This window comes from Durio zibethinus, chromosome 22 (assembly GCF_047325235.1).
Source record: "Durio zibethinus cultivar Kanyao isolate XHJ-2024 chromosome 22, ASM4732523v1, whole genome shotgun sequence".
NCBI classification, from domain to species: Eukaryota; Viridiplantae; Streptophyta; class Magnoliopsida; order Malvales; family Malvaceae; genus Durio; species Durio zibethinus.
The window spans coordinates 3,311,051-3,334,990 of NC_143183.1; the positions used below are offsets into that span (position 1 = coordinate 3,311,051).

General features: G+C 24.3%; 2 protein-coding genes across 5 annotated transcripts; one reads left to right on the top strand and one right to left on the bottom strand.

Annotated features, from left to right (window-relative positions):
• The first annotated feature begins 13,618 nt into the window (after positions 1-13,618).
• GUN4 (protein GENOMES UNCOUPLED 4) lies at positions 13,619-16,608 on the top strand. Its single transcript, XM_022905264.2, has 2 exons — positions 13,619-14,689; positions 16,377-16,608. Exon 1 carries the CDS (start codon positions 13,900-13,902, stop codon positions 14,683-14,685), a length of 786 nt encoding a protein of 261 aa, XP_022760999.1. The 5' UTR covers positions 13,619-13,899; the 3' UTR covers positions 14,686-14,689; positions 16,377-16,608.
• A 687-nt stretch (positions 16,609-17,295) lies between these two features.
• Positions 17,296-23,456, bottom strand: LOC111307759 (uncharacterized). 4 transcript variants are annotated; one of them, XR_002692184.2, is made up of 13 exons: positions 23,205-23,456; positions 23,011-23,087; positions 22,267-22,342; positions 22,106-22,178; positions 21,960-22,011; positions 21,179-21,240; positions 20,899-20,962; positions 20,302-20,359; positions 20,123-20,209; positions 19,091-19,184; positions 18,663-18,766; positions 18,483-18,522; positions 17,296-17,558 (listed from the first exon to the last, which is right to left on the bottom strand). XR_002692184.2 is itself a non-coding variant. In XM_022905938.2 (12 exons), the coding sequence occupies exons 1-11, from the start codon at positions 23,291-23,293 to the stop codon at positions 18,674-18,676; spliced, it is 825 nt and encodes a 274-aa protein (XP_022761673.2). In that variant the 5' UTR covers positions 23,294-23,456; the 3' UTR covers positions 17,358-17,558; positions 18,663-18,673. The 4 variants fall into 4 exon arrangements, 2 of the variants coding, with proteins under 2 accessions (XP_022761673.2, XP_022761672.2); XR_002692185.2 differs by having other exon boundaries at positions 17,358-17,577; XM_022905938.2 differs by lacking the exon at positions 18,483-18,522 and having other exon boundaries at positions 17,358-17,558.
• Positions 23,457-23,940: the final 484 nt, after the last annotated feature.

The following is a 23,940-nucleotide window of genomic DNA, read 5'->3' on the forward strand; positions in this document are numbered from 1 at the left end:
AGGGGTGACAAAAGGATTCGGATGCATTAGATTCTGGTTTTTTTTTTTTTAAATAACGTATTGTTTATTAATTTTTAAATTTAACTTTTTATATTATTTTAGTATAATTTTTAATATATTTAAATATCAAATAATTATTTTATTTAAAAAATTTTAAATATATAAAAATTAATAAAAATATATAATTCAATTCAATTTAATTTTTTTTATTTTTAATTTTTTAATTTAAAAATTAATTCAAATTTAATATATATTTAATGTTTAATTTTAATTTAAATCAATTAAAAAAATCAATCCAAACTAAATCAAAAATCACAACTTAAAACTAATTTTCATTGGATTGTTTTTCATATTTAATTAGTCTAAGTATAAATAAAATTCTTTTAATCTGATTTTTATTAAATGCATATTAATAATATTTAAAAAATTAATTTTTTAATATTTTAAATTCAAAATTAAATAAAAAATAAATTTTATTACAAAATAACACTTCATCAGGCTCGGGCTCGGGCTCAAAATTTTGTGTTTGGGGACAAGCTCAGATCGGGCCAAGCCGAAGCTTTCGACTTGAAAGCAATACTCCAAAATCAAATTCAAAAATTTTTTTCCTTTTTAAATAAAATTAAAAAAAAAAGTGAAATGTGTTAATTATTTGATTTTTTTTTATATAAAAATTTGACTTCTTGAATTGGAAGGTGATGATAAATTATTGTTTTCAATACTGTTAACCAAACTAATTATAACAAACTCTTTTTAAAAAGATATTTACATTTCTATGTAAAATAAAAACTTTCATAAAGTGAGCCTGTCCGTCCCAAAGGTCCACCCATGCCAAAATGGGTGCTAATTGCTAAAAGCTAAATCTTTTACTTCAATTGGAAAATTCGAAATATTTTGTTTTTTCTTTTTTTTTTTTTTTGGTTTGTTTTAGGTGTAGATTTGGCTTCTTGATTATTATAGTTAATTAGCTATACCTTAGATCTTTCACTTGTACTTAAAATGGCTAATTGTTTTATTTGGAAGGATCCATTCCACAGTCTTGAATTATTTTGGGTTTTAATGTGAACGGTTGTTTTGAGTTTAAATTAAATTATATTAAAAAAATTATTAAATGATTTTTATTTTTTTGTATATATTTAAATATATGTATTGATATTGATATAATCATATTTTATCAATTATGATAATTAAATATACAAAAATTATTTATTTATAAATTACATAATAAAAATGCATTTGAAAATTTAATTTATCTGCATTTTAAAAAAATTATTTATATTTTATTTCATAACTTATAATATATTTTTATTTATGGTATAAAAATATATTATTTTTTATGTTATCAAATTCTTTTAACAAAAAAGAGTTTTTTTAATGGTTTTTTATCATTTAATTTATTTAGTTTTTATTCTTATCCTTTTATTTAAAAAGTAATTGATAAATTTAATTCACGTAAAAAAATTTAAGTAACCAAAAAAAGGGTTTGTAATTGTTTAATTAGCTTTTGGATTTAGTTTAAATTTTTTAAATACAAATAATAAATGTAAAAAAGTTAGGATATTACTCATAAATAGATCAATCCATTTTTTAAAAACTTTGATCTTAAATCCCTAGCCCATTAATTCTCTTCAAATGGATCAAATTTATAAATTTTTTCAAAACTTTAATCCAAAATTCATACTCAAAACATTTTAAAAATTTTTTTATGATAAAATGATTATTTTATAATATTAAACAACTATTAATTATTAATACTTTTGGAGTTGCTTAGTTACTTCCGAACTTTATTTCGCCTTTCAAGTGTTGGTGGTTTCCTGCATTGTAATTGATTACATCAGTTGATTTACTCTTTCCTCAGCATTCATCGATTGGTGGTGTAAAAATAAAAAAAGGGGTATTAGATTATGGGTAAAGATGTCTATGCAATTCATTAAGCAAGTCATGAATTCAAAGTAAATGAGTTGCCTATTTCACCAATCTTTCTTTCAGGTCCAATTTTGGGCTGTACTCTGATTTTTTTTTTCACAATATATATATATATATTCCCTCTTGATTGATAACATGTCTCAAAGTTGAAATCCAATGTGAATATTTTAAAAGACTTAGAGCCTTAGACATCTAACAATTATAAATTTAGTAAAATTTGATATCCAAAAAAATAAAGGGAAAGACAAATTTCATCTAAATGAATAGTAAAATTCATGACTTGACAGCAAATTGAAATAAATTGAAATTTAGGGATAGTTTTTATATATTGTTATTGATTAGTAACATATTCGATACCGTCATTCATGTGCATCGGATCGATTTTTTACGTTCTTATAATTTATAAAATTATATTTATGAATGATAATTAAAATTATTTTAAAAACTTGATTCTTTTGAAATTTTCGGAACATTTCTTCCACAAAAAATTGGAAAATCCCTGATAACATTTCATTTCCTCTTTTAGTAATTTGGTTTCTTTTCAATCTTCTTTGACATATTGGATATAGTGTTGTTGAATATCTTGTCTTGATCATCATTAGTTGTAATTTCTTCACTCATACTCTTGTGGTTTATATCATTCATATTGGATATAGTATTGTTGAAGATCTTTTTTTTTTATCATCATTTGTTGTAATTTCTTCACTCTTACTCTTGGGTTTATATCATTCATATTGGATATAGTCTTGTTGAAGATCTTCTTTTGATTATCATCTTTCATAGTTTCTTCACTCTTGCTCTTGTAATAATCTATATCATTCATTTAAATTCTAGTAATAACCTATGGTAAAAAAAAAATTTTAATATTGTTAAATAAAAATATTGAAAAAAATTATTCTAAAAGTTAAAACCAAAATAAAGTTAACTAATCAAAGAAAGCTACTAAAATAAAAGTAAAATAAAAATATTAACTAAATAAAGTAATATGTGTTTAACATATTACAATTATATATTTCAATAAGAGAAATTTTTAAAAAATGGCAACGGTATCATGATAATATTAATGGTGATATTTGCACTTTTAAGTAAAAAATAAAAATAAATTGTTTACAGATTCGGTGAGAGAAATTAAGTTTGAAAAAAATTAATTATTACGATTTTAAATAATTAAACTAGAATTTTTACATTCATGCTTTGCACGAATAATTTTATAATTAGATAATATTAGAATTTATAAATTTTGATAACTCTATGATTTAATGTTGTATCATCAATATCATATTTATTTCTCTTTTTCAATATTATACCTAAATTTTAACTATAAATATGAGAATCCCAATGGTAAAGATGAATCAAATTGCTCTCTTTGTACTGATAATTTGAACATAAATGCTAGTTTTATTTTTTTTAGTTATTTGATGATGAAAAAAAATTGGTTTTATGATGAATTTATTATATTTAAAATTTATTTTTCGTTAAACGATATATTTTATTTATCTAAAAGGGGGATAATATATTGTTAATATTACAAACGTACAAACTATATATTGACAAATACAAACACAAAATTAAATGTATAAAATATCAATGAAAATCGCATATGCTCACACACTATATTGTTAATATGAGTAATAACATGCATTATAAATTTTTACATTACAATTGCACTAAAATTTATATTTCTTAACAGACTTACTTTTAAAGAGTTGAATAAAAAAAAATTCATCCATACCAATCATATCGCATTTAAAGTCATTTATAAAAATATTATTAGGACTAAAATTCTTTAAAATTGTTTTATATTAATTATATTTAAATGGTTTTGCTCTATTAAGATTTAATCTAAATATTATTTGTAATACACAGCCATAAAAAGAATAACAGGTTTTTAAGTTTTAATATAATTGCATCTTAAAATTTATTAAAAAGAAAAATTCACTATCCCATACATAAAAATTGATCTTGTGAATCACATTAATAAATTATAATTCTAATGCTAAAAAAAGACATGTTAATAAATAATTAGTTAAAAAACTTAGATAAAATATTTTTTATTTTTAGTTAAAAAAGTATAAAACTCAACTTTATTAAATCCAGTAAAAAGTTTTATAGTGAAAAATAAATAGTACAAAGAGCATTTGTCATTATTTGTAAATAAAAGAATCAAATAAAAATGATTGAATTTGATTATCCAATGAACAAATAAAAAATAAATGTAAAACAATATAACTCTTCTTATAATTTTATGAATTATTAGATGATAAATTTAGAATATATAAAAAGTTTAATGAAAACTTTATTACCACACATTATAAATTTTTAATATTTTAACTTTGTATAAAAATTCAAGTGTATTTGTTTCGCAAAATAAAATTTTAAAAATTTTAAGAAACAAACAAATTACTTATGTTTTTTAAAATAATACCTTTTAATTAGAGAATTTGTTAATAAATATATTCGTTAATGATCATAAAATTAATTATAATAATATATAATAATTTTAATAGTTAATTGTGATAATTGATTTTTGGGACTTTCTTTATCTTTTTGCTTTCTTCAATTTAAAAATAATATTTATCTATTAATTACATTTTGTAGGCTTTCTTAACCTTTTCATTTTTTTTATTTTAAAAATAATATTTATTAATTAATTGTGTATCTTTGGCTTTCTTTAATTTTTCATTTTCTTCGATTTTAAAAATAATATATATTAATTAATTGTGTATCTTTAGCTTTATTTATCTTTTCAATTTTTTTAGTTTTAAAAATAATATTTATCTATTACGATTATTAATTGTGTTTTTTGGGTTTCATTATCTTTTGGTCTCTTACGATATTAAAGATAATCACTTGTTTAAAATCAAATTAATTGTAATCATTAATCATGTTTTTTAGGCTTTATTTATTTTTTATTTTTTTTATTTTAATAAAAATAATATATATTTATTAATTGTGATAATTACTTTTTGTTTTTTTATTTTTTTATTTTCACAATTTTAAAGAGATATATTAAATTGATTATGTATTTTTTTTTTGCCTTTGACTTTATTTTATTTGTTTTTTAATAATATTTATCTATTAACTGTAGTAATTTATTGTTTTTTTTTTTTACCTTTTCTTTTTCTTTAACTTCAAAAATTATATTTATCTATTAATTGTGATAATTGATTGTGTTTTTTGGGTTGTTTTTGTCTTTTACTTTTTTAAAATTTTAAATATAGTATTCATTTATTTAAAATTAGATTAATTATGATCATTGAATGTGTTTTTTTGAACATTTTTTGCCTTTTGATTTTTTTTCTATTTTAATAAAAATAATGTCTATTTATTAATTGTGATAATTTATTATATTTTTTTATTTTTCTTATTTTTTGATTTTTCATCATTTTAAAGAGATACATATTATATTAATTATATATATATTTTTTGTCTTTTAGCTTTCAACATGCTTAAAAATATATAATCATGTATGTTTATATATATATATATATATATATATAAACTCTTTATTTATTTAATGAGATTTTCAAATAATTTGTATTAATATGTATTTAATAAATTCTATAATAGGAATAAAAAATATATATAAACTTGCTAGTGGGTAGAGATAAATATTTACAATAGTAGTCTTACAACTATAAATTGTATTATAATAATTTATTTAATATATGATATTTAAAATTTTGTAAAGATATATTTAATTTTTAATTTTAAATAACATATTAAAAGATGATCTTGTAACGTATGGGTTAAAATAACTTACTTGAGTAATAAAAAAAATTTATAATGTTAGAATATCATTAAAAGTATTATTCTAAATGGTAAATATTTTTGTTTGCTATAAACCAAATTTTCTTAAAAAAATTTAGTGGATGTTGAAAATTGCCAAAATTGCAATTTAACTCAAAATTTGATCAATTTCTATAAGAATGAAGTACAAACAAATTTAAAAGAAAAATATAAGAGATTTTAATACATTAACCATACTTAAATAATGTGAAATGGTTAGAAATTCATTATTCAGTATTGATTATTAAATTTATTTATCTTACAAAAAGAGAAACAATTTCTTTAATGAATGTAATAATCTTATGAAAAAGAAAAAGTCAGCCTCTAAGAGGTAAAATGGTTACTTGGAGTATTTTTCACTCATTGTTTTATTTTATTCTAAATAAAATTATCATATTTAAATGATGAAATTTGTGAATTTGGTATTAAATCTCTAGTATTCATTTGACTTCAAATTTATTTAAAAGAAAAATTTTCAACTTTTATTTTAGCTATACGTGTGCAATTTATAAATGAAAATTTATATGAAAATTTGTAGTTCAAACCTAAGCTTTGAGTCCTGAATGTGGGGGAAATAAATGTTAAAAAAAAAAAAACAATCATCTTTTGCTAATTAATAAAAACAAAAATTGCCTAGAAATGTAAGACCTTGGACTTGATTTTGAAGACACTAATCAATGCCGCGGTTAAAAAGAATTATTATCATCGACAAATTCAACACATTCTTTTGACAAAAATTAAATTGAGAAAAAATATAAAAAATTAATAAATTTAGTCTTAATTTCAGTTGTGGGTTTTATCAATTAGCATCAAATCCAAAAAATTTATCCAAATTCACATATATTTATAATATTAATATTTTTATATGTCTCTTATTTATATTGTTAAAGTGGGAACTCCAATGAAAGTTCTATTATTATAAATTATCACTTTAATTTGTATTTTCAACTATGAGTGTGAATGAAAAAAATATATATTTGAGATATTTTTTTGAGAATAATTTATTTACAAATAAAATATGAAAATAAATAAATAAATTTAATTAACCATAAGATTTATGAAATTAAAATTAAACCATTAAAATCCAACTGAGTTTATATATATATATATATATATATATAATATAGACACTATCCATCTTCAATTTTATTATAAAAATTTTTATTATATAAATCATCATTCTAACCTATATTTTAATTAAACAATAGGTGCATAAGAATCAAAATAAAAATACTTATTAACCAAGTTAAAATGTTGTTTATGAATAGTAAATTGTAAAAAATATATATGTAAAAAATAAATAAAGTTTACTTTTATAGTATTTATCAATGTTATATTAAACTCTTAGCTTCCATTCAAATTCATATGCATTTTTCCAAATAAATTTTATGTGTATTTGATCTTTTTAGAATAACAAACTATAAAAAGAACATTATTAAAATTTCCATTAAAGCTCATATTTTAAGCAATTATTGTAAAAGAAAATAAATATGTCCATTTTTCTTAATCAAGTTAAGTTATTATTTTAATAAAAAAATGTTAATTTTAAAAACAGTAAAGTAAATAAATTCAGTCATAAGATTTATAAATCATATATATATATATATATTTAATATCAACATTTTCACTTTTCCTTTATGAATGTTTGTGCCTTTTAAAAGGAAAATTTTATAGAAAAAAAAAGTTATATTATTATAACTAATTCATTACCATTAAATATTCGTATTTAACAAAGGAGCATAGGGAAATGAAATGAAAAAAAAGAAAACATAAATATTTTAACTAAATATTTTTATATAATTTTTTTCTATTTAATAAAGCTCATCTCTTTGATTTCGCTCAACTCAAGACCTACAAAATAAAAATGTTAAGATCTAATTGTTAATTAGCGAAAAAGAAAAAAAATTTTAATTTTTAGAATATTCTTGAAAACTTCAGTTGAGTATTTTATTTTACTTGAAAATTATTGATTTTATTTATTTATTTATTATTAAATCTAACGTTGATGGTAAAAAAAAATTAACTTTTTTATTAGTATAATATAATGGAAAAAAAATCTCAAGAAATAGATAAAAATATTTGAAAGTAACATGAATTTTGAAATATTCATAATCTCAAATTACAAAGAAGGTTTATTTTTTTAGATCTCTTGAAATTATAATACGATAAATAATCAAACAAGTACAAAATGATTTTTTTTACTCACCATGAATAAACTAAATAAAATCTTTTTAAACTTTTTCGCATTTCATTGATAAAAATAATTTGATCATTGGTAAAATTTTTTGGAAAATATTAAAGAGTTAAAATAATATTAAAAATAATTATCCATAAACTACATAATTTTATACCATGAATGTAATTGAAAGTGTAACATTTCATTTTTAGATACTAAAATTAAAAAGAAATGTCTTCATTTTAAAATGCATTTATTTCGCAAAACTTATCAATGTTATATAAGTATATTGTACATGATATATTATAAAATTATAAGAATTATATGATTGTTTTAGTCATATTATAATTAGTTTTATTAGTTTTATTCTAGTAAACCTTCACATCTATTATTTTAATTAATTTAAGAAGTTTTAAAATAAAGGAGAAAATGATTTACCCAAAAGATGAATAATACTTTTTTATTAAGAAAAGCTACATGGATCTCAAATTTTTGAAGAATCTATATTGCTACCTTAACATAAAAAATCAAACTATAATCACATAGAGAAACCATTAATAGTCAAAAGAAATCTTCTAAAGAAAACATAAGTTTGCTAACAATATAAAAATATCTATATTTTATAATTTAATTATCACATGAAAATTATGGAAAGAAAGAAATGGAGAAAAAATCAATAAAAAGATTAAGAAAAAAAAAGAGAGAAAAATACGGGATAACAAAATGAATCAAAATCTTGTTGAAACATGCAAACTTAAGTATCACTTTCCACTGTTAATGAGCTCATATATTACAAAAAAATTCAGAATTCTTGTAAAAAAATAAACACAATAAAAAAATAAAAAATAAACAAAGTTTATGTTAATTTGATTCTCTAAAAACAAAATACAAATAAAATATCAATTCATACTTTAAAAATAAAAAAAAATTATGATATAGTTGATAAATTAAACCTTCCAATCTTCGTTACAACAATTTATTCATCGCTTAAAATAACTTAAAAAATCATAAGTAAAAATAGGTTTTAAACGTGTCTCAAATGTCAAATAGATATATTTGAACAGTATAAACATTGATCATGGATCATATAAAAAACAACAATTTTTAAAGAAATAAACATAAAGATGATGCTTACAAATCTCATGATTAGTAACATGTTACATACTAAAAATCTAAAAATAAAATATATAAAAGATTGAAAGAATTTATATAATCCAAAAAAAAAAACTCAAAAGTCATAAATAAATAATATAAAAACAATATTGATGTCTGCGATTTAACTAAAAAATAATAAAATAAATTAAAGATAAGAAAATAACATGACAAAAATAGACAAAAAAACATATATACATTCTCATCAATCGGCATCATTTTTATACTAATATATTGTTTAGTCTTAAAATTATAAATATCTCACAATTGACAAACACAAATTTTGATCATTCATTCATATTTTTAAGAGATAATCATTAATCGTGGTATATTTTAATTTGTTAATACACAAGTTTAAATTGTAAAAAAAAAAAAAAAGGTAAAAAATTATAAAAAAAACAAACAATAAAAAATACACGAATTGACTAAGAAACAAACTTTAAATGCTAAAAAAAATCATAAATCATGATTAAAAATTTATAAAAATTATAAAAATAAAAATATAATAATAAAAAAAAACTTATAATTAGTAATGGTTAATAGTCAAGATTAAATTGCAAAAGAAAAGGATCATGGTAAAAAGGTAAAAAATTATAAGAAAAATAAAAACACAAAAATATACATCAATTGGCTAGTAAACAAATATGAAATGTAAAAAAATTACAAATTTATAAAATTATAAAATTATCAAAATGAAAACACAATAAAAAATAAAACCTCATAATTAGTATCATGACAAATAAGAATTGAGAAAAAAAAGTGTAATAGAAGCATAAAAAACACTCATATAACTTATCATCCTTAAAAGATATAAAAAGTCATAAGTTATAAAAAAATCAAAAGTAAAAAATATAAATGTTACAAAATCAAAGGTTTGATTAATAAATTTTAACAAATAATGGTTTTAAATAAAACGATTGCTAAAAATCAAAAGTCAATAATCAAAGTAATATAAAAAACAATAATTGGAAGAAAAAAGTGTAATAGAGACATGAATTGCACTCATATAACTCTTATCCTTAAAAGAGATAAAAGATCATAAGTCACAAGAATATCAAAAGTTTAAAATATAAATGTTATAGAAATAAAATGTTAATCAATACATTTAAAAAATAATAGTTTTAAAAAGTGAATACAAGAAAATCAAAAGTTAATAATCCAAATAAATATTAGACAATAAAAATTTATTGTGTTTTATTTAATAAAATTAAGATATATAAATTTATAATTCATGTAAAAAAGACTTGACATTTATTACAAAATATTTGAGTTATATATATATATATACATATATATATATAATGTTTTGAAAAAAAATGAATATAAGGAAATCAAAAGTCAATAATCTAAATAAGTATTAGATAATCAAAACTTATTGTGTTTTATGTAATAAAATTAAGATGTCTAAATTTATAATTTATGCAAAAAAAATTGGAATTTATTACAAAATATTTGAATTTTATTAAATTTTCATGTTTGAGACTTCATAATTTACCAAAAAATATAAATTACCAAAAAATAAAGGTAATAATTGTCAAAAAAAAAATAGTGCACATTTTTGTTTTTAGCTTCATTTTTCTTTCATGATAATGCTACAAATTGAAACTAATCAAAACACTCATAATTTGAAATATAAATTATTGAAAAAAAACAAATTGTAATCATGGAAGAGTGTAATAGGTTTATCTTAATCTAAAGCTAATGCAATTGGAAAATAGTTTTCTCGGTAATGCTAACTACATCAAGATGCCCTATTTATAATAGATTTTTTTGGTACAATAGAAAATAGGGAGGCTTTATGTTAATGCAAATTAAATTAGGCATAATTTATGGAAATCAATTATAATGGATTCATTTAAAATTCAACATGTTTTTTTAAATACTATATCTATAATTTAAGATATTTTATTAGAAATAAAAGATAAGTCAATTGAAAATTTAAGGAGAAATAAATATGTTTAATGCATTAAAATATTTTAAAATTTATATGAAATTAAATAAATTCATATATATAATGGGAATAAATGTAGGGCATATAGCAATTGTTAAAGTCCGTTCACATTTCAAAAAGTTAGGTTATCTATAGAGGTGAGTAATTAGTCGATTCGGTTTGAAAAAATTAATAATCAATTTAATCAACTTTCACTTAACAAATAATCGAACCAATTGAAAATTTTTAAATAACGATCATAATCGAATTGACCAAAATCGATTCGGTTCAGTTCAGTTCGATTAGTTTGATTAAATAACTAAATTTTTTATTAATTTAAAATATTTTATTAAAAATAAAAGATAAGTCAATTGAAAATTTAAGGAAAAATAAATATGTTTAATGCATTAAAATATTTTAAAATTTATATGAAATTAAATAAATTCATATATATAATGGAAATAAATGTAGGGCATATATAGCAATTGTTAAAGTCCGTTCACATTTCAAAAAGTTAGGCTATCTATAGAGGTGAGTAATTAGTCGATTTGGCTGGTTCGATTTGAAAAAATTAATAATCAATTTAATTAACTTTCACTTAACAAATAATCGAACCAATTGAAAATTTTTAAATAACGATCATAATTGAATTGATCAAAATCGATTCGGTTTAGTTCAGTTCGATTAGTTTGATTAAATAACTAAATTTTTTATTATTTTTTCTTCTTACTATGAATAATTATTTAATCATAAATCTAATTCAATAAAACTTAAACTCAAGTATTATTCAAACTAAATCACTAAATAATTTAATAATTTCAACAATATTTTATAAAAAAAATAAATAAAAATACTCATCTCAATTTTTTTATCTTTACTTATTAAAAAATCGATTAATTTGATTATCAATTTTAAAAATAAAAAACCTACTAAATTAATGAATTTAATCGATTTAAAAAATCAAATTAATAAAATTCACTCAGTTTCAGTTAATCTAATCAACTCAAACTGATTTTTGCTCACCTTTACCCATCCACATTAAAAAATTTTCCTTTTCACCAAAAGTTTTGCTTTTTATATATTTATATAAAATTTTCTTTCATGATAATGGTACCAATCGAAACTAACCAAAACACTTATAATTTGAAATATAAATTATTAAAAAAATAAATTGTAAATGCAAAAAAAAAATGATAGGTTTACCTTGATCTAAAGCTAATGCAATTGAAGAATAGCCTTCTAAGTAGTGCTACGCTACATCAAAATACCTATTTATAGTAGATTTTTTTATACAATAGAAAATAGGGAGGCTTGATATAAATGCAAATTAAAATTAGCCATAATTTATGGAAATCAATTATAATGAATTCATTTAAAATTCAACATGTTTTTTTAAATACTATATCTATAATTTAAGATATTTTATCGAAAATAAAAAGGTAAATCAACCAAAATTTAAAGAGAAATAGATATAATTAATATATTAAAATATTTTAAAATTTATATGAAATCAAATAAATTCATATATATAATGAGAATAAATGCATAACACATGGCGAATGTTAAAGACCATCCATAAAATGTTAGGCCATCTACATTAAAAAATTTTGCCTTTTACATATTTACATAAAATTTTTCTTTCATGAGAATGGTATAAATTGAAATTAACCAAAACACTCATAATTTGAAATATAAATTATTGAAAAAAAAAATTGTAATTATGAAAGAGTATGATAAGTTTACCTTGATATAAAGCTAACGCATTGGAGAATAGCCTTCTAAGTAATGCCCTCTTTATAATATATATTTTTGGTACAATAGAAAATAGGGAGGCTTTATGTTAATGTAAATTAAATTAGACATAATTTACAGAAATAAATTATAATAGATTCATTTAAAATTCAACATTTTTTAATTATTATATTTATAATTTAAGATATTTTATTAAAAATAAAAACTATGTCAATTAAAAATTTTTTAAAAAATAAATATAATTAATGCATTAAAATAATTTTCTTTTTATATGAAATCAAATAAATTCATATATATAATAAGAATAAATGTCGATTGCTAAAGACTGTCTACATGTCAAAATGTTAAGTCATCTATTATTAGAAATTTTTTAATAAAAGAATTTAATTTATATATATTTATATAAAATTAACTACACCTTAAATCTTAGACTTGTACTCAAAATGGCTAATTGATTTATTTGGAAGGTTCCATTCCACAGTCTTAAATTATTTTGGATTTTAATGTGTTTGGTTGTTTTGAGTTTAAATTAGGATTGTAAATTTTAAGGTTAGCCGGGTTTATATGCTTTTTGTCCTATATTATTAACATATCAGATACCATCATTCATATCCATCAAATTGATTCTTTACTCTCATGTAATTTATGAATGGTGAGATAAAATAAATCAAATTAAAATCAAGTTGAAGTGGTCAACTATTTTACTAAGTTGATTAGATGGAATTTAGTTTATTTTTTAAATAATTTACTTAACCAATTGATTAAAATATTTCAATAAATTTTAATCAAATAATACATATTCCTACATAAATTATTGAAAAAATGAAAAAAAAAAATTTTAAAATCCTTTGCTTTTCAATGCAGGGCCAATCAATTTCTTTTATTTCATTCAAGTTCCTCATCTATATGAAAGTGAATATACTAATATTGAAGAAGAAAAAAGATATAGCCTCACCCAAACCTGACCAATCAGAACCTTACATTGTATTTCTCATGAATACTGATATGGATTCGTCTATTCCCTCCCCACTCATATCTTATCTTCCTTCAAATTTGCCCAACTGACCCCCTATCTAAGCCTTCTCATTCTTCTTTACCATCCCTTCATGCCTCATTGGAATCCCACCACACTCTTGAATTTCCCTGTTTTTTCCCATCCTTATCAAAGAAAAGTATGACTACTAACTCTCTGAGATCCCTTCACCACCACCACTACTCTTTCCTCAAACGCCTCTCCACCGCAGAATCCACCTCTCCTCCTCCCGCCTCAGTCTTTCTCAAACCCTCCTCCACCTCCACCATCAACTCCACCACCACAAACACTCTTTCCTCCTCCTCTACCACCACTTTTTCACTTCCTTCTACCACTTCCTCTACCCCTTCCAGTACTTCCCAACCTGTCTCCTTTGACACCCTCCAACACCACCTTTCCACTCAAAACTTTCGCCAGGCTGATGAAGAGACACGCCGTCTGCTCATAATTTTAGCTGGGGAAGCAGCTCAGAAACGTGGCTATGTCTTTTTCTCTGAGGTTCAGTTCATCTCAGAAGCAGACCTTAAAGCCATTGATGAACTCTGGAAACAGTACAGCAACGACAGGTTTGGGTACAGTGTTCAAAAAAATTTGTGGCAGAAAGTTAACAAGGACTTCACCAAGTTCTTCCTCAAAGTTGGGTGGATGAAAAAACTCGACACGGAGATTGAACAATACAATTACAGGGCTTTTCCTGATGAGTTTGTTTGGGAACTCAATGATGAAACACCTGAGGGTCATTTGCCATTGACAAATGCTCTAAGAGGAACTCAGCTGCTTAAAAGTATTCTCAGCCATCCAGCATTTGAGGTTCAGGAAGAGGAACAAGAGGCTGAAACAGGAGAGAATGGGGCTGTTCAAGGGAATTTGAGAGATGGACCAAAGCCACTCAGCAACAGATTTTTCAAACCAGATTATAGTTTTTGATCAGGTTTGCAATGCCTTTTAGCAAAATACACTGTAAAATCTGAATTGGGTTTTGAACTTTTACTTGATCAATGTCTGTAATCATGATCATAAGTGGTTGAATTATTGCTTCTTTTTACAGGGAAGATTTCATCTTTCTTTTCAAAACTACTGTAATTTTTCTTGTTTTTTTCTTGCAAACTTTAATTTTCCAACATATTTTCCAAGTGGCACAATGACTTAAATTTGTACCTTCGCTATTTGAAACTTTAAATGTGGGAGTTGGAGTTTGGTGATTTGAATCTTTTAATCCTAAGGGAACCATAATGATAAAGAAATGCCTGACTCTTTTGTTCTTTTGCTTGTTTTTCATTGAGATTTTTATTTGTGTGTTAGAGGCTTTAACGCAAACGACAGATTTTACTTGTTTGAGAAAGAAACTGTCCCATTTAATCTATATTCATTAATACATATTATAAAATAAAAAATAAAATTTGGATTTAAATTTATATAATCACTTTTAATATATGATATTGAGTAATTTTATATTTAAAATTTAATACTTATAAATTTTTTAGATCATCAAATTATGATTTTTTTCGTACAAAAACATTACATATACTTGATTGTGTCTTTCAATAATTATAATAAGAAAAATGGTATTTGTAAATACAATTAATTTAATTAAACTAACTTTAATGTAATTTGTATGTCACATTGCAATTCATTAGATATGTTAATTTAAAATACGATATGATAAAATAATATTAATAAAAATAAAAAATAATAAAATTTAAAATTTTTAAAAAAATTAAAAATAAAATTAAAAAATTATATTTTATATTTTTGTGTTGATATAAAATATAATATATAATTTTTATATAAAATATAATATTTTATATGATGACATAAATTATTAAATCTAATTCATCAAAGATATCATATTGTCAAGGAAATAATAGTTGTTTTAAAGGTTACGTGAAGCTTTTGAAATCAAAATCCAATACTGACAAATATATTAACATAAAAAATCATGTCGTACAGAAAGCAAAATTGTCTTATAAACCACCAATGACGTTTTAGACTCCACCAACTAAGATCATAGAGTTGCTCATATCCTTCAAAATATATAAAAAAAATTAGTATTTATACTACTAATAAAGTGGCCGAATGAATTTGGTATTATGAAGACAAAGAAAAGAAAAGAAAAGAGAGCATACAATTATTAAAATGAAAACTTCAAACCAAAAATATAAAAACAGTTTAATTTCTAATATTATATCGTAATTTAGATTTGTCAATTTGTATATTTATATAATATAAAAATTAATAATTTATTAATTTATATTATATTACAATTCGTGTATATATAAAAAATATAATACATAATTTATGAATTTTATTAAAATTTTAATATATCACATTCATTTTTTTGGTATTATTTTTATGCATATTATCATTTTATGTTTTTAATTGTCAGATTTATTATAAACCCATAATTTTTTTACACTTACTAGTTTCTAATGGCAAGCTAAAGAAAGGGAAATTAAATCAACCCGACCCTGAAAATCAATTAGCTTATTTTTATTCATTCCATCTTCCCCTGCTAAGTGACCACCACATCTTTCTTTTGTGTACAAATGGACAGACCAAAATCTGCCAGAGATTTTTTTTTCCCTCTGAACTTCCCTTCTTTCATCTGGTTTTGGCAGAACTAGAGTGGTCCACATGGTGCTTGATGCGGAAAGGACAGAGCAGAGGAAAACCAAAGCCAAGGATTTAAGCCCTTTTTCTCTATAACAAAAATTTGCCACGTCTCTGACATGTTAGGGCTATTGCCCTCCACAATTGCAAATACCTAGGAAATAGGTTTCATGTACTAAAATTGCCCCCCCAAATTTATTCATCAGCTAATACTATGATCTAAAATTCTTAGCTCTCTTCAAGTCACAAGGTTTTATTATTGAGGCTTACATTCAGATTTCAGCCTAATTGCCTATTTAAGGATTAATAATTGGCTTAATAACAAAGAGGAAATTTTGAATTCTTAAATTTAAGCCTTATTATTTTTTGTTTATTTTAATTTATTAATATTTTATACGAGATGTAATAGGTGATTATAATTATAATTTTTTTTTATATTAGTAATTTTTTAGAAAATTATGAAGGTTAAAATTTACCACTTGTATGCCCAGAGTTGTTTCAAAATAACTGTAGGAAGACTTAGCTAACCAATCTTACTGCTATTGGTTGATATATTTTGAACCTGTCATTTCATACATTTATATTGTATTTATTTTTTATTAAATACGTATAAAATATAAAAAAAAATCAAATTGACATTTTTTTTTAATTTTTATCAAATTCATATATTATTTTTATTAAAATTTTAAGCTATCATATTTATATTTTTTTATATTATTTTCGTGTTATATCATTTATCATCTGTATTTATTTAAAATTACGAGGTCTACCCTAATCCCTCGTATCACTATAGATTATAGAAGTTTAAAGATGTAAAACATAGCATATGCTGTCAGTTTACTTGGAAGCAAAGTCCGAATTGAATGCTTTGCTTGGAAGTGATAACCTTTCCCTCAATCTCACCACCTGATTTAACCAACTCAAAAATACAAAACCTGAAACATCCCATTTCCAAAAAATTTTCCTCTCTTCTTGTATGGCATGGATGCTTCAACATAACTTAGCATGCAATGCCATTTTGCTTCTAATTTATACAACAATGTCACAACATGCAAACCTATACATTTATGTTCCAATGGGTAAATATGAAAACACCAAGTGGTAAGTGAATAGGTCCCCCGCAAAAATTTATCCTATGACAGTCAGATGCCTTCGAACAGTGCTTGCCGGATTTGAGACGTGCTTCGTCCCTGAAATTCTCACAATTTCCTTCAATATAACAACTAAAATTAGATGATTATCAAGGTAAGGTTGTGCTCACCTAAAGTTTTGGCAACTAGATTTTGAGGTACCAAACTATCCTGGTAGGCTGGATAGTGGTTAAAACTATTTAAAGATGAAATCAGGTTCAACGGCTCCAAATGCATCATCTTAGTTGTACATACCGTGAAATAACCATGAATTCAAGGATGAAATCTAAAACTTATTTTAACTAATGTTCAATTGCTTTAACAAAAATTTACAAAAGTCAAAGAAGAATGGTTCATCTTCATCATGTTAGGAGGAAGGGTTATACAAATTATTGTTATTCAAGGCCTTGAATATTTCAAAAGCTTACACATTAACAAATGGCAGCTAGGTAAAATGCATCTCATTCTATTAAAGGAAATTAGTTATCCTCCTAAAATATTTTCATTGCTCCTTAATACTACTATTATCTGATCTGCAACATATAGAATTAAATTGAAAAAATAAGACTTTTAATTATTCTTTTTTGTATAGAAAAGTAAAACTAGTATTTTATATAAAAACGTAATTGACTCAAAATTACAACTTGCCACAAAGAATAAAGTTCTAGCTTAGCCATAATAGAAATGAAACAATCAAAGAGAAGCAAATATTTGACTTTTGAATTACAAAAACAGGTATGTTTCAACAACTTTGCAATAATTTCATAATGCTCAAAAGAAATATAATGGATTGAATTTTTTTGGTGCTTGCTCTCAAGAAAGAGTTGAAAATTTTTAGATAATGAAATTGTTTCGAGAAGAGAAAAAGTACCAATATCATTAGCAACATCTTAGGAAGAGAAATAATTGTCCTTTAAAATTATAAAAAAATGGAAAGGATAACAATACTTCAAAGAGAACCAACATAGTATTAATATTTAATACCTTAAGATGAACACGTACTGCACTCGCACATATACAGTTCCTAGAAGGGTAAACAGTGTTTTAATTTCTGTTCTCTTTCAGAAAAGAATGTGAATAACAACGAATGCATGAACCATACTGCAGTTAACTTCTAACATGGAAAACTAATCCTCATAGTCAATACAAGAAAACCATACTCACCATATGATGCACTATGCACAGGGGCAAAGTCTCCTGGTATGCCGATGTGAGCCATCACAAGACAGTATTGATTGTGTTCGAGAATAAAAGCATGCCCCTGGATTCTGAAAGACAGCAAATATGTAATTTTCAAGTTTAAGCATTAAAATTCCTATTTTATTGATAGGGTTTCATTTTTTACAACATGATTTGCATTTCATGAGATAAAAAAACCAAGTAGAAAGGTATTATTTCAATTATGAGCATAAACAATCAGCTTAGCACATGGTTTAATTTAATTCCACAGTAAGGTAAGCAACTGGGGATGATATATGCTACATACTTATTAAGTTTCGATAGACATGTTCGAACAATTCCAACTAATCAATAAATTATCTGGTAGATACACAGTTCTGAAATATAAAGCTTTATAGAGAAAGGAAATATACCAAATGTTTGGGAGCATCATCAACAACTTCTGCAGGTTGATCAGCTCCAACACTTTCCAGGCATGCTCCTTTGCAGCTCATATATTTCTGGATTCTGTTTATAAAGAATAACTCAAATCAAAATCTAAGAAGAAAAGAAGATATTGAAAGTGCACAAAACATAGCATTATAAAATAAGTTCAAGCACAAATTCTAAAGACCCTCCCTGTTTGACTACACCTACACTTTCCTACTTGGGTGTTATAAACCAAAGATAACAAAATATGTATGGAAGACGGCACGAGTGAAATGATTGGCAAAATTCAGCTAATTAAGTTGTAGGTTTTCAAAATACAATGGGGATAAAGTGTAATAACAAGAAGGCTTCCATAATTTACCCTAACTTCAACAAAGCCAATTGCATCATATTCGTAAGGCAATCTCTCTAGCATTCAATGGTACAAAATTATCAGCAAAATTTTTGAGGATGCAAAAAGAAAAACATGAAATTACAATAGGAAAAGTGGAGAAATCACCATAAGATGTAGTAGATAGATGAGGCAGTTTTGGCATGAGGTTATTTAGCTCTCGCACACTTTTCTTAATTGATTGGCATCTCAACAAGGAAAAAGCCAAATTAAGCTCAGCTGAAGGAAGGTAATGAAGCTTATCCTCATTCCTTAGGCCATACATACACATAGGGTAAGGAGAAAGAAGGTGACGGAGAGAAAATAAAAATTTTTCTTAAGAGAAAGCTATATAGAATTTCTATATATATATATTTAAAAGAGAGCTATTGCAAGTTATCCCAACTCCTATAGCATATCTTGATGTATGTGTCAATTAAACTATGTGCATGTGTATATGTTCATTTTATGCTCTTCTCAACCAGCATGTAGATCTTTGTGTGGTATGCTTCTTGTCATCGTAGGTAGATCAACAAAACAGATGAAAACACTCCAGAATATATTTAGCCACATATACAAGCAAATAATGAACAACAAAACCAAATATTATGAAAGGAAACAAAGAAAAAGAGGGCGAAGAACTTACACATCACACTGGTTAAGAACCAAAAGTTTATTTAGTACGCATGATTGTCCATTTAACTTGCAAACTGAATCACAAGACTCTCCTTGCCTTTGTTTCATGGGAAAAAGAGAAAAAGTATTAGCTCAACAGAGTATTACATGTTAGAATCAAGAATAGAACCAATCACAATGGAGACTCACCTTCCAATGACAACATTAATTCCATTTAGTCTAGCTTCTACAGGTGTGACAGTGGAACCTGTTGCAAGAAAATTCAAACCCATATAATTTGATACTAAATAGCTGCCTACTGAACTAAATCAGAAAGGAGAATCGTTGATTTCAAACAGCAAAAGGAGAACTGTTGATTTCAAACAGCAAGCTATATGAGTTCAAAAAGATCAAAAGAAAGGGTGTCACTATCATGCACTAAAAAAATAAGATCTTTTGTTATAGTTTATTGGATCAATAGAGATTTCAGGGGTATTTGAGGTTAATTAATTAATTAATATATGCTTATTTAGCAAGTATAATGGAGTAGTCTATATCACTTTCTACAAGCTTTTGGATTATCCCTCTATTTCAATTCCCTCATCCGTCTATTAACCTCTCAATTTCTAATGTTTCTTTCCTTTCTTTCAGATTTCTCTCAGTTCTTTATTTTCTCTTTCTTTTCCTATCTTGTGCTACATCAGAGCAACAGAATTTAAGTAGAAGGTATAAGGTATGAAAATGTAAAAAAACTACACCATTAGACAATAATAATAATGTAAAAAGCAAAGTCATGTCTAAACATACCAGAATAATTTGATGGCAGAGAAAAGCAATGATGAAAATCACTAACGTAGGCATTTTCGTGAACCTGAAACATAAAGCTCATTTAACCAATCTGTATCATAGTTTTAAAAAATAAACAGAAGCCATTATTGTGGTTAGTGAGTTATAGCATTAGCATCACAGTCTTCACCACCACTAGTCTACAGGAAATCTTACCTAGATAACTACTTTTTCTTTTAAATAAAAAGCAATGATCCAGGGCACCATAAATATATTCCTATATCTATAGAACATCACTTACCACACTTTCGGAGTTATGACGACACCTCCCAGCACAAAAATCAAAGACACTGAAATAAGTACCTGCCAGGAGGGGCAAAAAAAAGAAACAAAGAAAGAAGAGTTATGATGACCTAGTATTATAGTACCTCATAGAGAATCCATTAAATGGTAGCTATACCATTGTTGAAAGAAAGAGTAACATAATTTTTCTAATTAAATATAGCTTCAGAAGAACAAACTACCACACCAAGAAGACAAGGGCCAGTAATTACTCAGAAGCAGGAATAGATCATTCAAAACAAATTTTGATCACAATAGTCAATTTCATAGTCCCAAATTTAGGCAAAACCATCATATTCAAAAGAATATTGCAAGAGTTTCTGCCATAGGAGATTTTTAAGTAGCTAGTGTATTTCCAGATAAACTATAAACTATCTTACAAACTGATTCTTAAGAAAGAAAGCAAAAGAATTACCCCAAAAGGAGCAGAAGTAATGTATATTTGTCATAAATATGAAAATCTACTTTTGGGAAAAAAAAAAAGTCCAAAGAGTAAGAGTATCTGAGGCTTTTTACTGTAGCAGATGACAAAGATTGAAAATAACTTCTTATTAATCACAATCATGTTTCCACACAAAAGGGCATCAACTTAGAAGAGACAAGCATCAGAAATGTTTATGAGGACTGTCATCATGCCATGAAAACAGACATACACATCCTAGCAGAGGCAGGAGACTTCATCCCATTGCCCCTCTTCTGAAGGAAATGCGCAATTGTGTCTAACAAAACTGAAAACTTACCTGCTGTAGATGGCTTTGCTATTTTCAATTTCAGCACTTGTTCCTTTTGTGTCTGCAAAAGAAATCTTGGTGTAAATTTTAATTATGCCTATCATAGCCAAAAGAAAGGGGAAAAAGAAAGAAAATAAGAGTGCTCAAAAAGATACTTGTGCAGGGTGCAGGCAGCATGAAACACAAAATTCATAGGAGTTACAACACTGTGAAAGAACATTGCATCCACTGCAAATGAAAACAGAAGGTATTACAAGGTACCATGAAGATAGTGTTTAAGTCAGAATCATGAAGAACTTAGAAAAAATAAACTCACTGACAAGAGAATTTGTCTCCTCTTTCAGGACAGCAACGGGACTGTGGATCCAATGAGAGAGCATCACACACATAGCCTACAATGTATACACTGGTATGAAGCTCATGAAACTAAAAGACATTATGAAATGCCAGACCGAATACAATATGTAACACAACAACCAAAGTTAGAATTACAATAAGACTTATGCAGACTCTCAAGTAGCGACAGTATGCATTAACAAGTAATTAAAAAGTTGAATGCAAATTCAGCAGTGAAAATTAAATTGCGACTTGCGAAGTGTAAATTAAGTCCTAAAACACATCAGATCAAACTTCTTCCTTTCTCTTTTCCATTCTATACCAGGATTTTTTCTCGCCTTTCTGTTTGTAGATTTGTGACCAATGTGTGGATATAGCAAAAGATGAAAGCGTATAAACTACAGGGATATATCTTTGAAGTATCAATATTTAATAAAGTTTATTGCTTGATCTATATTTGTTTAACAAAAAATGATTCCTTTATATATTTTTGTAGTAACATTTTCGAATCAGTTTCATAAAGAAGAAACCATGTGTAACCCCAGAAATGCAAGAAAGGAAACAAGAAACAGCTTCTAATTCTTATCATGCAGTTTTTCATACCCATTTTCCTTTACATTTCCAACCTTCAATTCCATTAACATTTTTTTTTTCAAAATTTACAAATCCCAAAGCTTGAACATTGCAGTCCAAAAAGAAAAATTATGAAATGGGAGTAACTTACCATTATCATCAGATAATAAATATCTTCCTTGTACAGTTGTTCTGCAAATACGCCTCTCTGGAAAGCCAATCTCCTTCCTAGAAAATTAGTCCAATTAAATTTCTTTCATTAAAACGCAGAAACAAAACTACCCAAAACTATTTCGACTATAATTTTTCTTGGGAAATTACTTTTTCTCTCAGATTGTAATGTACCTGGTAGTTGCAACCGTCCATGAGGATTGAATAAGGAGTTGTAGAAGGAACACCAAGGATAGAATTAACCTAGATTTCGGTTTCGACATTCTCGTCTTGGATTTTAGCACCGATGAACAACTTTTGTTTTTCTTCCTTTGCTCTACTGTCTCGCTCCGGGCTCCGACACCCAAGAATGCAAGTTTTGCATTGAATGGACCCGGAAATTCGTGAAATTAGTGACACGAAATATTAAAATTTGTACATATGATTGATGTTTTATAAAATAATTATGTATTATAGTTTGTGTAAAAACATTAAATATATATTTTTAATTTTATTTATTTTATATATAATTAATATTAAAATTTTAAATTATATTATTTTTTGTGTTTTTTTTAATCGTGTTCACGTACGTTGAAAAATCCCAACTACGAAACCCACAAAAATAGTTTTTCTTTTTTTTTTTAATTTCTAATGTATTTGTTTTTATTTATATAAATGTAAAATCAAAGGGATAAACTAGTTAACTGATGATCTATTTAGCTTGATTCGAAAAACAAAAAATTCAGTCATAAAGGAAAATATTTTTAATTAGATTTTGTTATATAAAATAATTATTTTAAAAGTTACGATGATTTATATATTATGATTAAATTATTGTGTTTGTTTGATATGCATATGATGATTTTATTTGATGATGACGAATGATTACCAAAAGTCATTAAATCACTATCTTTAAGAAGGATTTAATTTT

Bases quoted from the DNA above. Each gene is read 5' to 3' on its own strand.
- GUN4 (XM_022905264.2), top strand. From the start codon at position 13,900: ATGACTACTAACTCTCTGAGATCCCTTCACCACCACCACTACTCTTTC.
- LOC111307759 (XM_022905938.2), bottom strand. From the start codon at position 23,293: ATGTCGAAACCGAAATCTAGGTTAATTCTATCCTTGGTGTTCCTTCTA. The intron at 22,179-22,266 runs GTGAGTTTATTT...TTTCATTTGCAG, and splicing joins GGAGACAAATTCTCTTGTCA to TGGATGCAATGTTCTTTCAC. The intron at 21,241-21,959 runs GTAAGTTTTCAG...CCCTCCTGGCAG, and splicing joins AGCAAAGCCATCTACAGCAG to GTACTTATTTCAGTGTCTTT.